Here is a 16206-nt window from a genome sequence, read left to right as displayed (position 1 = left end):
CACTTCTGGCGCAACTTATGGTACTCGGTGAATACACAGTTGGACTTCAGTAGTGCATATCACCCTCAGACAGATTGTCAAACAGAGGTTGTTAACCATTCCTTGGGTAATTTATTACGTTGCCTAGTTGGTGATCACATCAAGGCGTGGGATCAGAAGTTGTGTCAAGCAGAATTGGCTCATAATCATGTTGTTAACCGAAGTACAGGTTTTAGTCCGTTGCAGATGGTGTATGGCCTTGCTCCTCGTGGTCCTCTTGATCTGGTTCCAATTTCTACTTCTGTTAAAATGCATGGTAAGGCCGAAGACTTTATTCAGCAATTGCAGCAGGTTCACTCATAGGCTCATGATCAGTTGTAGGCTACTGTCACTGAGTATAAGCATGATGCGGATCTTAAACGCCAACATGTCGAATTTGAGGTAGGTGACTTTGTTTGGGCGGTGTTAACAAAGGATCGTGTTCTTTCTCATGAATACAACAAGCTTACTACGAAGAAGATTGGTCCACTAGAGGTCATTGAGAAGATCAATCCGAATGCTTACCGTTTGAAGCTGCCCAGCCATATTCGTACATCTGACGTGTTCAATATCAAGCATTTGGTGTCATTTCATGGTGATAATTCTGATGATGATGAAACTCATTTCCCGTCAAATTCGAGGGAAAATTTTTGTGTTTGGCGAATTGCTAGTCTAATTCAATCGGAATCGAGCCAATGAATAAAACACAGTGCCTTTGGCCCTGACGCAAGGCCAATTTTGGGCAAAATTCATCGTTTAGGCCCTCATTTAGGTGTTTTTGCTATTTATGGTAATTTTTGTTTATGCAATATCTTTTTCCATAAAATTCGGATTTATATTCCGTTTGTTGGAGGATAATCCTGAAGATAAGGATTTTCCATCTTAGTAATTATCTCATATTTTTCTATTTTTCGAAAAATATCCTTTTATTCTATTTTCCGAATTTTGCTAGTTTTTTTTTCTATTTAAGGCGTTGTAAGCCCTTTGAGGTGACAGTTCTTTAATTCAATAAAATTTTTCTTGAGAGTTTTCTCATTTTGTAATTGTTCATCTTTCCTATAATCTTCCGCTACGTCAGAAACTTACCTTGATTCATCGGGGCAATCATTCCATACCCGATTATCTACATATTGCCCTCATTGATCATCCCGTATATAGCGATGATCTTAGCTTTTACATTCTTCACAGTTTGGTCTTGATTTCAGGAGATTTTCATCTCTATTCGTGCTTGAGCAAACTCTCTGACCTTTGAAGAACTCTATAATCTCCTTGTCAACCACGAAAGCTAGTTTTGTCACCTTGAAGCCATCGTTCAGCAGCTAGTTGCCACAGCCAATTCCACATACTGATACTCTAATTTGCATGATGCAACTAGAAGTGAAAGCCTCTAGCAATGTGGGCCTTATAAGGCCAATGGGTCTTTAGAGTCTTCAGCCAATCTCACCCCTAACAACATCAAGACAATAGGATGCCCAAAAACTCAACATGTCGATTTAATTCAGGCAAGAGCCATTATCAGCCCAAATGCCAGTTTTGTGATCTATTGCGATTACACTTCAAAAAAATGTCCACCATTACATTCTTTCGATATCACAGTGAATTGTTCCTCCATTTCTCAACTAAAGAAAATAAATGGCTCATTGATTATGGGGCATCTCACCTGTTGATTTAGCAAATTTGTGCATCCATTTTGAATATTATTAGACAAATGAGTTTGCAATTGATGATGAATCAAGTTTGTATGTCTCCCGTGATGGTTCTTTGGGATTTCAAACACCCATCATACTTTCCATTTGGATAAAAAACATTATGTTCCTAGCATCCTCAAAAATTTGATATCTATCAATACTATCACGTATCTTATAAATCATCAACCCACACCCTTGTTAAGGAACAAATCTCTCTATGAAATCTTACGTGACCAACTTTCTAACTATCTCAAATTAAAAAAAAAAAAAAAAAAATTGGTTGCATTTGCTTTCTACTCACTAGGCCTTACAACGCCTATAAACCTTAGTCAAAATTCATTCTGTGCTTATTTGTAGGCTATTCTCAAACCTAAAATGCATACAACTATCTCAATCTTAAATCTAACAACTTGTATATCTCTTGACACGTTCTATTTGATGAGAGCCAAAGCCCAATCGAATTGCACATCACACAGAGTAACTGCCACTCATCTATTCGGATTGCTTCACGTTTGTTACCATGTCATAGCTTCGGACTATGTTGCTATTGCTTCCACATCACCTTCGGGTAACTCTCATCTTCTTTTTTAAGTCAATCTACCTCACATACACCCTATACTAATTTACCCGACACCACCGCAAGGTCATCTATCAGGTGCATCACTTGCACCACTTTTTCTTATCCCCGTCCCATTGATCACTCCCACTCCTATCCAGACAAAGCTATCCCTGTTCCCACCATAAAGAACTCACATAATGATTACTCGATCCCAAAACCATATATATAAACCCAAACAATTTAATTTAATCACAAAACATCCTTTCCAACCCACCATAGAACTATTGTGTAAGTCAACCATTTTGTGATCCCCAATGGAGCTATGCTATATCGGATGAGTTCACTACCCTCATGAGGCATTTTACATGAGAGTTCGTTCATTCTTCTAAAGAATGTAATCCAAAAGATGTTTCAAGATAAGAGAAATGTGGATAGGTCTATTGATCAATTTAATGCTCGACTTGTTGCAAAGAGCTATACTTTACGACTCAAGTTAGATAACATAGAGACATTTAGCCCTGTTGTGAAACTAGCTACTATCAAAACTATTTTGATAATTGATATGATATAAGGGTGGCTATTAAGATAGCTTGATATGAATAATACATTTTTGCAAGGTGAGTTGACTGAGAATGTGTATATGGTTCAGATTTAAGGATGTGTCCAATCCTGATCACATTTGTAGATTGCGCAATGCCATTTATGATCACAAACAGGCTTCTCGAGTGCGGTACTTGACTCTAAAATGTGCCTTGATTGAGCTTGGTTTTCAAAGTTAAAAACTGATTCATCCTTGTTTATCTATCGAAATAGTTCTATTATATGCTATTTTGTGGTTTACATGGAGAGTCATGCTACTTATACAAAAGTAGTTGACAAAGTTGATTTACAAAACAACATCTACACCAATCACTTCAATAACACTTTTTTAAATCATTTGAAATCAAAGGCCAAGTTTTGCCAACACTTGGTCAGCCATTTTCGTCAACTTGTTTTGTACAAATAGATTAATTGTTACGTGGGTGACCTTGTTATTACAAGTGGTGACCCTAAGTTTGTCACTTTACTTATTTACGATCTTGGTACACGATTATTTCTCAAAGACATAGGAGACCTCCATTTTTTAGGTGTGGAGGTCATCTACACCACAACAGGCTTATTTCTATCTCAATACAAATACATCTATAATCTACTGTCCAAAACTAATATGCTTGGTGTCAAAGATGTCTATACTCCATTGTCCACCAGCATTGCTCCGAAATTAATTAATGGTATCTCCATTGTTAAGAGCACATAATTTCATCGTGTGATTGGGGCTGTTTAATACCTCTCTTTTACACACCCTGGTATCTCCTTTGTCAGCAACAAAATGTCTTTATTTATACAAAAGGCTATCGTCGTCCACTAGGCCACCACAAAGCAACTATTTCACTACCTGAAGCAAACAATTTTCCATGGCATTCAGTTCCTCAAGAATGTAAACTCTATTCTCACCACATACTCAAAAGCTAATTGGATGAGCAATCTTGATGACCATACATCTATCTTAGCTTATATATCAGTTTTCTTAGCTCCAATCCATCTCTTGGAGCTCCAAAAAATTGCAGTTGGTCCCCTGGTTATCTACTGAGGTCGAATATCTTGCGAATGCTGCCTTTGACATATTGTGGTTGCTTATGTTTTTCAATGAGTTCGGATTTCCACTCAAGAATTTGCCAGCATTGTTATGTGATAATATTTGCGCAACACATCTAAGCTTTAATCTGGTGCTACACTCATTGACGAAGCACATCCAGATTGACTTACACTTTGTTTGAACATTGTTCGGCGAAGTATAATCCATGTTTGACATGTCAACACCTGAGATTAGCTAGCAATCTTCTAAACAAACCGTTGTCGAGACAATGTACAGAAGTTCTTCGGAACAAGTTGGTCTTGCCGATAGCCTCTCCATCTTGTGAGAGTGTATCAAGGATAATCCCTCAAATCAAACCAAAGACAAAACGATTATTCTTAGGCTTAAATCAAGGGTAATCTTAGAATGTAAATGTTAGGAAATTGTAGTCACAAAATTAGTCTAGTTGCTTGAAATAGACTTTGTATGATGTGTATAAAGGTTGTACGATCATGTAAATCAAAAGCGTGGAAAATGTTGGAAATAAAAAATTATGGGGTGAAAGACTAGAGAGAAAAATTTAGAGAATTATCAAAAATATTTGTATTCTATGGCTTGGTTCAATAAAATGTCTCAAGCACAATGCCTTTTATAGGTACAAAGGATCTCAAATACATTGTATGAACTTAATAGACTAATTAATGACTTTTCCTACATACTATGAATAATAGGATACAAAGAACCATTTGAATATATGATTTAAATAAATGCATGAATATTAAATAAACTAATTCATGTATCAAATTCAATTTTTTTCATCATTCATGAATCAAGTTTAATTTCCAACACCCTTTCTTAAATTTGATTCTTTCTTGATAACTCCAATCCAAGTACGTAATATTGCAAAATCATCATTCTTCAATGATTTGGTAAAAATGTCTGCTACTTGATCATTGGTCTTCACATAAGCAAGCTCAACTTCTTTGTTCTCAATGCACCTTCTAATAAAGTGAAATCTCATATCTATATGCTTGCTTCGATCATGGAACATAGGATTTTTACCCAAAGCAATAGCTGACTTGTTATCAACATAAATTGGTGTAGGTTCGTTTTGAGGCATATGAAGCATCTCCAATAATTTTCCTAGCCAAATGGTGTGACAAACACACAATGCAGCAGAAACATATTCAGCTTCACAAGTAGAAAGGGTCATATGAACACCAAGTGAAAGTGGTGTTACCCATGAAAAACAAAAATCGAGTGGTGCTTTTTCGATCATTAGTATCACTAGCCCAATCACTATCACAATAACCATGAAGCTTGAAATCTGTAGAAAAAGAATAAGCTAAGCCATAATCAAGGGTACCTTTAATGTAGCGAAGTATCCTTTTAGCAATCTCCGAGTGAGTTAAAGTTGGTGCATCTATATAACGACTAACAAGACCAACATAATAAAGAATATCGGGTCTTGTACAAGTCAAATATCTCAAGCTTCCAACAAGCTGTCTATAGATGGATCTACTTTCATACTCTCGTCATATTTTGACATCTTTGTTCCACACCCAATGGGAGTACTCCCCTGATTGCAATTTTGCATTTTGAATCTTTCAAGAACTTTCTTTGCATAGGCTTCTTGAAAAATAAAAATGTCATCTCCATTTTGTTTTACCTTAATTCTGAGGTAGTGTGACATGAGCCCAATGTCAGCCATCTCAAATTCTTAAGCCATCATTCTCTTAAATTCATCAAAAATGTTTTCATTGTTGTCGGTAAAGATCAAGTCATCAATGTACAAACACACAATCATAAAACCTCCAAATGCTTCATTTTTAACATAAAGAGCATACTCATATGGACATTTGATGAATCCATGATCTTGAAAATACTTGTCAATCTGGCTATACCAAGCTCTAGGCGCTTGCTTCAAGTCATATAGGGCATTCTTCAACTTCAAAACTTTATCTTCATGTTTCTTGACAACATAACCCAATGGTTGTTGAACGTACACTTCTTCTTCAAGGTATCCATTCAAGAAAGCGGACTTAACATCCATTTGATAAATTTTACACTTATTTTGAGCTGCCAAGGAAACGATAAATTGAATGGTTTCTAAGCGAGCAACGGGGGCAAAGACTTCATCATAGTCAATGCCATGCTTTTGACTATAGCCTTTAGCAACAAGTCTTGCCTTGTATTTCCCCACTTCTCCTCAAGTATTTTTCTTTACTTTGCACACCCATTTCACGCCAATTTCTTTTTGCCTTTCAAGAAGAGAGGCTAGCTCCCATGTATTGTCCTTTTTTATTGCTCGGATCTCCTCATCAATTACATACCTCCATCTCTTGTCTTCCATTGCCTCTTCAAAGTTCAATTGCTCAGCGTCAACGAAGAGACAAAACAAAGATGTATTATCAACAATTTCAGTTTCTTCATAAATCTCTGCAAGATTACTAGTACGACTCGGTCCTTCGAAGGGACTATCATAAGGAGCAGGAGAATGTAGTGGAGTGGCATCTTCACTTGCGTTTTGGCTAGAGTCTCCTTCTTGGAAAGGAAAAATCACGTTTTCTTCATTTTTTGTAACATTCCAATCCCAAAAACTTCCTTCGTCGAATTTCGCATATCTACTAATAACAATCTTTTCATTGCAAGGATTGTAAAACTTGTAGCCTTTAGAGTTTGCATCATAACCGATGAAAATAAACTACTCAGCAAGTTTTAATCTCTTCTCATCTGGCACATGAATATAGGCAATACTACCAAAAACACGTAAATGAGAATCACTAGGTTTCTTACCACTCCAAGCCTCTTGTGGAGGCATGTCTTGAACACTCCTCGACGGGAAAAGATTAGACAAATACACGGCACATGCAATAGCCTCGGCCCAAAACTCCTTCTCATACTCTTGCTCATAAGCATTTTACGAACCATGTTGAGGATGGTTCTATTCTTCTGCTCCACAACACCATTTTGTTGCAATGATCTTGGAACTGTAAAGAAATGCCGGATTCCATTTGTATCACAAAAATTGTTAAACTCCTTGGAAGTAAATTCTTTGCCTCGATCCATCCTTAATGCTTTGATTGAGTTGTCACTCTCATTTTCAACAAGGGCATTGAATTTTTTGAATGCTCCAAAAACTTCATCTTTCGTCTTCAAAAATAAACTCAGGTCTTGCGAGAAAAATCATCAATAAATAGTAAGAAATAAGTTTCTTTACCATGAGAGGGTAGTTTGAGTGGCCTTCACACATCCGCATGAACAAGTTGAAGTGGATTTGTTGCTCTTGAGGTGGATTTCTTTTGAAAAGCTTCTTCAAGTTTGCTTGCCAACGAGGCATCCTTCACAAAATCAATTGGGATGACTAATTTTTGGCAACCCATTCACCATTTCTTCATTCGTCAAGGTCTTCAAGACACCAAAATTCAAATGACCAAATCTTAAGTGCCAAAACTAAGAACTGTCTTCAACACAAGCATTTAGACACCTTGAATGGTCAACATTAACATTGAGTAAAAACATTCTATTTTTCTCCATTAGCACCTTTGCAATCAGTTTATAACAAACATCTCTCAAAGTAAGGCAACAATTTTTCAAGTGAATGTCATAGCCATTCTCAAGTAATTGTCCCAAACTCAAAATATTAGACTTCAAAGTAGGTACATAATAAACTTGAGAAATCAAAAGATGACTTCCATTTTTAGCACGAATAAAAAATCACCTTTGCCTTTTATTGGAATTTTAGTTTCATCTTCAAAAACAATGTTGCCTTTTACCGACTCATTTATTGTTGAGAATAACTCATTTTTGCCACTCATGTGATTGGCGGCACCGGTGTCAAGGTACCACGATTGTTTATCCTTTTCTTTTTTGGTTGCCAACAACAACAACAATTCTTCATCTTCCTTTGCTTCAACATAATTCACTCTCTCTTCATTATTGGTGATGTCACTCCTACATTCGGAAGCATAGTGACCATATTTATGACAAGTGTAACATTGAACATTGGACTTGTAATATCTTCTTCCGCCACCTCTCTTGGAGCCATAGTTCCAACGCCCTTGTCCTCTCGATTGATTGCTTGATCCTTCATTATTCAAATTTTGTTTTATTTCTTTCATTACCACGACCATAATTTCCTCCACGACCATGACCTCGACCATGAATTTGACCTCTTCCTTGAGATCATCCTTGCTCTTTTTGTTGACCTCCCAAGGAGATATTTGTTTGGAGAACATGAGCCACCGACTCTCCTTTCTTCTTCAATCTTTCTTCATATGCTTGCAAGGACCCCGTGAGTTGATCAAGGGTCATGGTATCCAAGTCATTAAACTCTTCAATGGCAATACTAACAAACTCAAGTTTTGAATCAAGATATCTAAGAATTTTCTTGATGAAATGACTTTCTTCAATATTCTCCCCATACCGCTTCATATGATTGACAATGGAGGACACTCTAGTGAAATAGTTAAAGACAAGTTCAGACTCTTTCACGTGCAGATATTTGAACTCCCCAAGAAGGATTTGAAGGCAAACCTTCTTCACTTTTTCAATTCCCTTGAAATTGTTCTCGAGGATTTGCCAAGCTTCCTTAGCTTTTGTTGAGGACACAACTTTCTCGAACATGGCTTCATCTAAGCCCATGTGAATGATAGAGAGAGCGTGTTGATCTAACTTGCGGTACCTTTGCAAAGTATTCCTTTGAGCTTGACTTAAAACTCCATTTTCTAATTCATCATAGACTTTCTCTACAACTTCCCATGCCTCTTGTGAACCAAGCAACGCTTTCATGCGTATGCTCCAATGTCCATAATTTTCCTTTGTTAGTTTGGGAACAACAAAAGGAAATAAACTATTCATCTTTGAAATGGCTCTAATACCACTTTGTTGGAAATAAAAAATTATGGGATGAAAAACTAGAGCGAAAAATTCAGAAAATTCTCAAAAATATTTGTATTCTATGATTTGGCTCAATAAAATGTCTCAAGTACAAAGCTTTTTATAGGTACGAAGGATCTCAAATACATTGTATGAATTTAATAGACTAATTAATGACTTTTCCTACATAGTATAAATAATAGGATACAAAGAACCATTTGGATACATGATTTAAATAAATGCATGAATATTAAATAAACTAATTCATGTATCAAATTTAATTTTTTTCATCATTCATGAATCAAGTTTAATTTCTAACAGAAAAATCTCATTGACCAAGTATTACAAAAACTAATTCTACCCTATAATTTCCATCAATCCCATAGCAGGAATATATTCTGATATTTCATCTTTGCTTTCTATGTAAATTGTGGGTCTTGTCATTTAACCTTCCTTGAAGGAAATGAAGTGGTCGACAATATTGCTACATTTTTTCATGTTGATTGGCTCAGTAGGCAGGGATGAACTGGTTGCACCTTGTATTTTCTATCATCGCCTATTTAGGAAAATATGATCTAGTTCCTGTTTGACAGAATTTTTTGAAAAGAGTGGATTTTTGAATAGTAAATTTTTGGAGAATGTATGGTTAAAAATTAGAAGGAAAAAAAACGTTGGATTTACATAAATAATATTTTATTGTGTGAATGCATGGATTGAAAAGGGATATTAAAAAAAAAAGAATTTTGAAAGAATAAACACGACTTATAATTGCTTCAAGCTTCAAAAAAATATTTTGTGTTATTAATCAAGAAATTTTAATTTAATTTAACTCACGGTCCCAGTCCCATCACATTGTATTCTTGACTCCAAGTTGTGGTCAAGTAACCATATAATATTTTGACTGAAGAAACCAAACTGAAACGTAGAACATAGACCAGGGTCACTATATATATAGGGAAACGATCTAATGGGCATAGTGCTTAGCTTATATTAAGTATCGATGACATGTCATACCAATGGGTTGGTGAATATGTTAATGATAGGTTTCATGAATTTAATGATTCACAAATTCACCAATATATATATATATATATATATATATTTATTTAGGCCTTATTTGATAGGGATTAAAATCTAGATTTTAATTTAAATTAAAGTTAATAATGAATTTTAATTAAATATTTCATGGGTCCTATAAATTTTTAATCAAATATTTTATCAATTTTTATCAAAATCAACTAAAATTTTGATTTTAATCACTACCAAACAGGGATTTAATAAATGTCACTGTGAAATATCTATATCATTATCAAAACAATTAGAACAAGTAATCTCTCATACTTAGTTACTTACCTTGTAATACAAACTAACCAAATATCAAAATAATTACTGAAAGAAACTCATACGTATTGTTTAGCCCGTTTAATTTAAGTCAAAGTCAATAATTATTTTCAACTATATATAGAATTTACAATTTTTCAACTACACGTTTCATCAACTTTTATCAAAAATAACTAAAAATCTTATTTTAATTCCCACCAAATAGGGACTCAATTTCCTTTTTAGCAAGAAAAAAAATAGTTGAACATTTATTAAGGAATACCATATTGTTCTATGGCTCATAAAAGAGAAGAAAATCAAAGGATTTAAATGTATTATAACATTGAAAACTAAAGTAAGCATGTCTACATATCTTGAATTTGCTGTCAAAGATATCAAGTTTAGATGATCAATATTTGTGTTCACATCTTGATGATCAAGTCAATAAAATACTTATTAAAGCAGTGTTTAAGCATTGTTGGATACATCCACTGCAATATTGACAATTTTGATTTTTTTTTTTTTTTTTTTTAACATTCCATACTTATTAGTAAGTTTACTTATTATTACTTTTTTGATTTACAAGATTAGATAATATATAATCCTCATTATAAAGAAACGTAAGCGTGGTGATGATGAAATAAGTGATGGAATGGTTGAGTAAGATTAAAATAACACGATCCAATCAAATTGTCTAGGAAAATGAGAACAAATATTTTAAGGATTCTTACATTGTAGCTTGGTCTTCACTTCGCGGAATCGATAACAATACGACAGGCATTGCAGTTCGTCTGTAACTTTCATAACCCAATGGTGGGACCTTGACTATCACATAGTCCACCATATTATAATTTCAAGAAAAAGAGGTACAAAATGTTGGATGATTAATACTGTCCAAAAGTTTGAACTTTAAGAAAGAGGACACTAATAATGCAATCAAATATTATTTTTAACACATAAAAGATTAATTTTTATTTTAAATGATTGACGATTAACTTATACTTAAATATTCACCTTAAGTATTTAGAGACCGAAGAAATTGATAATTTAAATATGGGCTAAAACAATGTTAATAATCAACTTATGGCGAAGTTTCATGCTAGTCATACACCTTTATTTTGTTTCAAAGTTATTATTCATTTTTGTTTCAGCTTATTTGGTCAATTAACATATGTTAGCTTTTCTAGTAGAACGTATGACTTTGCTGATGATAAGTTGACGTATTGTTGACATGGAAGTCTTCCACGTCACACGTTCTATCAGAAAAGCTGACGAAGTTTTACTAAAATAAGTAGCGAAGTTGTGATTATTTCGAAACAAAAGAAACTCAGTGACTAAAATGATACTTAACTGCAAGTTGAGTGACTATCTGGGTTTTCCCATTTTAAATAATGTTTTTAAAAAGTTGAAAACCTTTTTTAACGTCGGTTGGTACGTAGTAGTATTTAAAGGTGGTTTTAGAAAGTTTTTTCGAGACTTGTAATAGTGGTGCTAGTGATGGGCAGACAACCTTGTTGTGACAAACTTGAGGTAAAAAAGGGGCCGTGGACGGCGGAGGAAGACAAGAAACTCATCAGTTTTATACTCAGCAACGGCCCATGTTGTTGGCGGGCCGTGCCAAAGCTGGCGGGACTGCGGAGGTGCGGCAAGAGCTGCCGGCTGCGGTGGACCAATTATCTCCGCCCTGATTTGAAGAGAGGCCTTCTTAATGAAGCTGAGGAGCAATTGGTTATTGATCTTCATGCCAGTCTTGGCAACAGGTATTTCAAATTTGTGTGTATATACTTGAATTATTCGAGTGTTGTTAATTAAGTTAGCTTTCTTTCGTTCTTCCGGTGAACTCGATGCACATAGCCTTTAACTCAGAACATTTTTCAAAATGTACGAAGTCATTTTTGAAGGGAAAATTATGCATTTTCAGAGGTTTTCTATTTTGAGTTTTAGCATTACCTATTGATCTGTGGCTTTGCTTGTTTTTCCATTTTTCTTTTCTACGTTGGCTTTGTGTTTTGTATACAAGAACCACCTCGATCAATAATTTTAATTATCTAAATTTGATTTCCAATATTTATGTGATCATATGTGCAAAAGTTTCATAAATAGAGGGAGAAAACTTGAATTCAACATGTTTTTTTTATACCTTGTTGAACTATTTCATCTAAATATATATTCAAGAGGTGTCACATTTATTAGTATGTTGAATCTATGCGAACAAATATGAAAATTAACAAACTTTATTTTTCACACGTCTATTTAAATATTATTTAATCATGTTCAATCAAGCGTCACAAATTCTTGCTCAATGGAGTTTCAGATATTATATAAATATAAATACGTGATAAAAAAAATATTTACTATACCATATCATTTCAAACACATGAAATGTGCTTAAAATATATCAAAACATATAAATAATAATTGAGTTTCCATGTAAACAAAGTAATTGAAATAATAATGAAAAATGATGTTTTGTTGATAAATAAGAGAGTAGCATTTGTGTGTCCCTCAAATGTTAATGTATAAATTGTTTATAAATATTAGTCAATCATATACACACTTTACGATAGAAAAAATTTTTAATAACAAGTATTGATTTCTTCTAGGAGATAATCGAATTATCGATCATGTATCATTAACATGTTTTCGATTAAATAGGTGGTCCAAAATTGCTGCAAGATTGCCTGGGAGAACAGACAATGAGATTAAAAATCATTGGAATACCCATATCAAGAAAAAGCTTCTGAACATGGGAATTGATCCTGTTACACACCAATCCCTTCGCAAGGAAACTGAAACTCTATCTGCTACAGATTATTTGGCTGATTTTGTTAAACATCTGCCCGAGTTACCAGAAACCAATGGATCTGATGAGAACTCGTGCTCGTCGGATGAAAGGTGTGATAGTAATTTGTTTAAAAATGCTCCATTAATAAGCAGCCTACTGGGAGATGATCCTGATATTCCTCAAGTAGATGTCCCTTGGGAATTCCCATCTGGTGAACAGATCTTCGACAGTGTTTCATGGGACGACAATATATCGTCGCTGTTGGATTTTCAAGGTTTTGACTGTTTCAGCGACGTTGAAATGAATTTGTCCAACGTGTTAGAGCTGCGTCATGAACAGTGAAAATGTGCGCAGCAGATATTTAAGACTTTAGAAACTATAACAACTTTCATCGACGAAAACTTGCCTTGAAAATTTTCTTGACGTCGACAAAACAACCCAAAATTGACTTATTGTGTCAAAAAATCGTTGTTCAAAGAAAAACTTTTTTCAGTGACTTCATTGATGCACATGTTATACTAACTCTATCATGATTCATGTGTGGGCAAATTAATTAATTTTGTTATATAGTAGCCTATATATATCCCCGGTGGGTTTAAAAGTTTATCACCAACCAAATTACAGACCGATACCAAAATTATTTTTAAAAAAAAAATGTATTTCTATGTAAATAATGGAGCACGAACAATGTCAACGTGTATATAAAAACATTTTATATACACATTTTATAAATTATGTATTCTTGGGAATAAAAGAATTGAAAATTGTGGAGACCATATGTGGAGTTGGCCTTGGTCTTGATTTTTGGATTCTATAGCAAATTCGTACATAACCCTTAAAACATATCATTTAATCCTCAACATTATACAAGTAGTCGTAATTGATGGATTCGTTTGTGTATTTACAAAAGTCAAGATTTTATTCAAAAGATAATTTGTACATTTTTTAATTTAAACAAGAAATGTAGGAAAAATAAAATATAAGAAATGGAAAAGTAAAGGAAAAATGGAAAGGAAATCTAGGGCTAACTGTAAAGACCCATAACCCAAGGTTGAAATAGAAGAAATACTTTTGTGGGACGGTCGCACAGTGGCCTCTCATCATTGGATGAGGGTGGCCATCCAATGAGGTGACGGCTCCCTATTTGACTGTCACGCCATGTAGGAGGGTGCAATCGTCACACAAAAGTATTTGTCCTGCGATAGAGTATGAAACTAGAAAGAAGAGGCTAGGCATGGACTTGGAGTGCCAAAACTTAGAGAGGAGGTTGGCATTGGGATTAGAGTTAAGTTTGGAGTGGGAGAAGCTGAAATTAGGAGTTGGACTGGGTGACAAGTAACAAGATGAGTTGGTGGGAACGGTATTTGGTTGAGTTAATTAGGTTTCATTTTGTAGTGAGTAGGGGTGTGGTGAGAACACAATAAACTTTACTTTAATATTTTGGGTAATTGACGCAAAACGTCCCTACCTTTCAACTTCATTGTGGAAAACATCCTCACCTTTCATTTTTTGACATTTTTGCCCTCAAATCAACCTTTCATTGCTACGAAGGTCCTTCCGTCCAACTCCCGTCACTTCTACCGTTAATTAAAGAGAGAGACATAATTTTTTTCAAGTCATCAAGGGTAAAACCGTCCTCACCCAACTGAATCCTTCATTTTCATCTTTTTCTTCGAACAACACGAGGCAGTTCCCATTCCATTCCCTTCTAGTTCTTCAAAAATTTCCATTTATCTTCCATTTCAATTTTTCCTCCATTCTCCTCTCGTATGGTCGCATATCAGCAGTCGGCGTAGTGGAAACCTACGTTGAGAGTTTTTCCAGCAAGCGACGCGGCAGTAAGAATCATTATTCGTTCGGTATTTTCGTTTTCCATTTCATATTTTGGTGCTTTGCATGATTGAGTGTATGTGTAGGATTCTGATAAAGTTTATTATTGTTACACAGCGGTTCGAGGAACAACATGTTTCTTCCGTTTCTGAGAAAGCCGGCAATGATCGACCCACCTCCAGCACCTTGTTATGATGAAAACTCTCTGCCAAGTTTTATTAATTTTTTGGCTTTTGTTTTTGTTGTTCAGTGCACAAATTGTCATCAGGTAGTGGATACAATATAGCACTTTAGGAACCTGTTTTTGGTGTTTAGGAACCTATTTTTGATGTTCAGAACTTATGTTGGCTGCGCGGTGGATATTTTGCACATTTGAAATGAATTGTGTCTATTTTTGCTTTAGTTTTCATTTATTTTAGCTTCAGCAGGTAGTGGATTTTGTTTCAATTTTTGGTCAATTGGTGAATGAATTGTGTCTCAAATTCTCTGATAGAATTGTATATTTGGGGACTTTTAAGTTGGTGTGTATCAACAGGTGGTATATGGAAGAAAACAGGGTACTCTCTCGCCAAAATTTTTTAAAAAGGTAGGGACATTATTCACAAATGTTTCTAAAAGGTAGGGACGTCACTCGCCAATACTTTTTATAGGTAGGGATGTCTTAAGAAAAATTATAAATACGTAGAGATTATTAACGCAATGTTCATTAGATTCCCAAAAAAAGTGAACAAGACCCGTCATCTTCACCAATAAGCCAAAATGAGCTAGTACCATTGAAATGATAAATACACAGCACCCATTTCCACTTGATCTTCGCCATTTAACCCGTGGTCACAATAAGCATAAACTAGAAATGAACATCTAGTAGTTATCTATATAAATTGACCACCCATTCAATATATATCTTGTTACATTTTTCTAGAAACTCAACATTAGAGCAGCAATGGTGGACCTGGCGGTCGAATTTCACCATATATGTTCTTCACGACATTTTTTCCTTCATTTAATGTAATAATTTAAAGTATTTTCACACCCATTTTCCAACTACTATTACTATGTGGAATACGTAGAAGGCGGGAAGAAGGGTTCAGTTGGGTGAGGATGATTTTACCCCTGTTGACCCGCAAGAAATTAGGTCTCTCTCTTTAATTAACAGGAGAAGTGACAGGAGATGGACGGAAGGACCTTCGTCGCAATGAAAGGTTGATTTGAAGACAAAAATGCCAAAAAATGAAAGGTGAGAATGTTTTCCACAATGAAGTTGAAAGGTAAGGATGTTTTACGCCAATTACCCTTAATATTTTCCTTTACTTATTCATAAAAAATATATATATTTCACATCTTTTTTTAGATGAAACATTTTATTTAAAAAAAGAACATCATTGTAAATATTTAACAAAATTATTAATATGATTATATTTTCAAATACGATTAATAAATAATTAACAAATCAACATATTTGATAAGCCCTTGTTTGATTCACTTTCTTTGAAAAAAAATATTTTTAAACAGT

The 16206-nt window shown here is 34.6% G+C and overlaps 2 protein-coding genes across 2 annotated transcripts; one reads left to right on the top strand and one right to left on the bottom strand.

Moving 5' to 3' along the window:
* Window positions 1-8065: 8065 nt before the first annotated feature.
* LOC111379481 lies at window positions 8066-8671 on the bottom strand. Its single transcript, XM_023002853.1, has one exon. It carries the CDS (start codon window positions 8669-8671, stop codon window positions 8066-8068), a length of 606 nt encoding a protein of 201 aa, XP_022858621.1.
* Window positions 8672-11556: 2885 nt separating this feature from the next.
* On the top strand, window positions 11557-13359 carry LOC111379493 (protein ODORANT1-like). Its single transcript, XM_023002873.1, has 2 exons — window positions 11557-11838; window positions 12734-13359. The coding sequence occupies exons 1-2, from the start codon at window positions 11576-11578 to the stop codon at window positions 13203-13205; spliced, it is 735 nt and encodes a 244-aa protein (XP_022858641.1). The 5' UTR covers window positions 11557-11575; the 3' UTR covers window positions 13206-13359.
* The last annotated feature ends 2847 nt before the right edge of the window (window positions 13360-16206 follow it).

The sequence above is a fragment of the Olea europaea genome, unplaced genomic scaffold (assembly GCF_002742605.1).
Source record: "Olea europaea var. sylvestris unplaced genomic scaffold, O_europaea_v1 scaffold1995, whole genome shotgun sequence".
Lineage (NCBI taxonomy): Eukaryota > Viridiplantae > Streptophyta > Magnoliopsida > Lamiales > Oleaceae > Olea > Olea europaea.
This window is presented reverse-complemented; position numbering and strand designations above follow the sequence as displayed.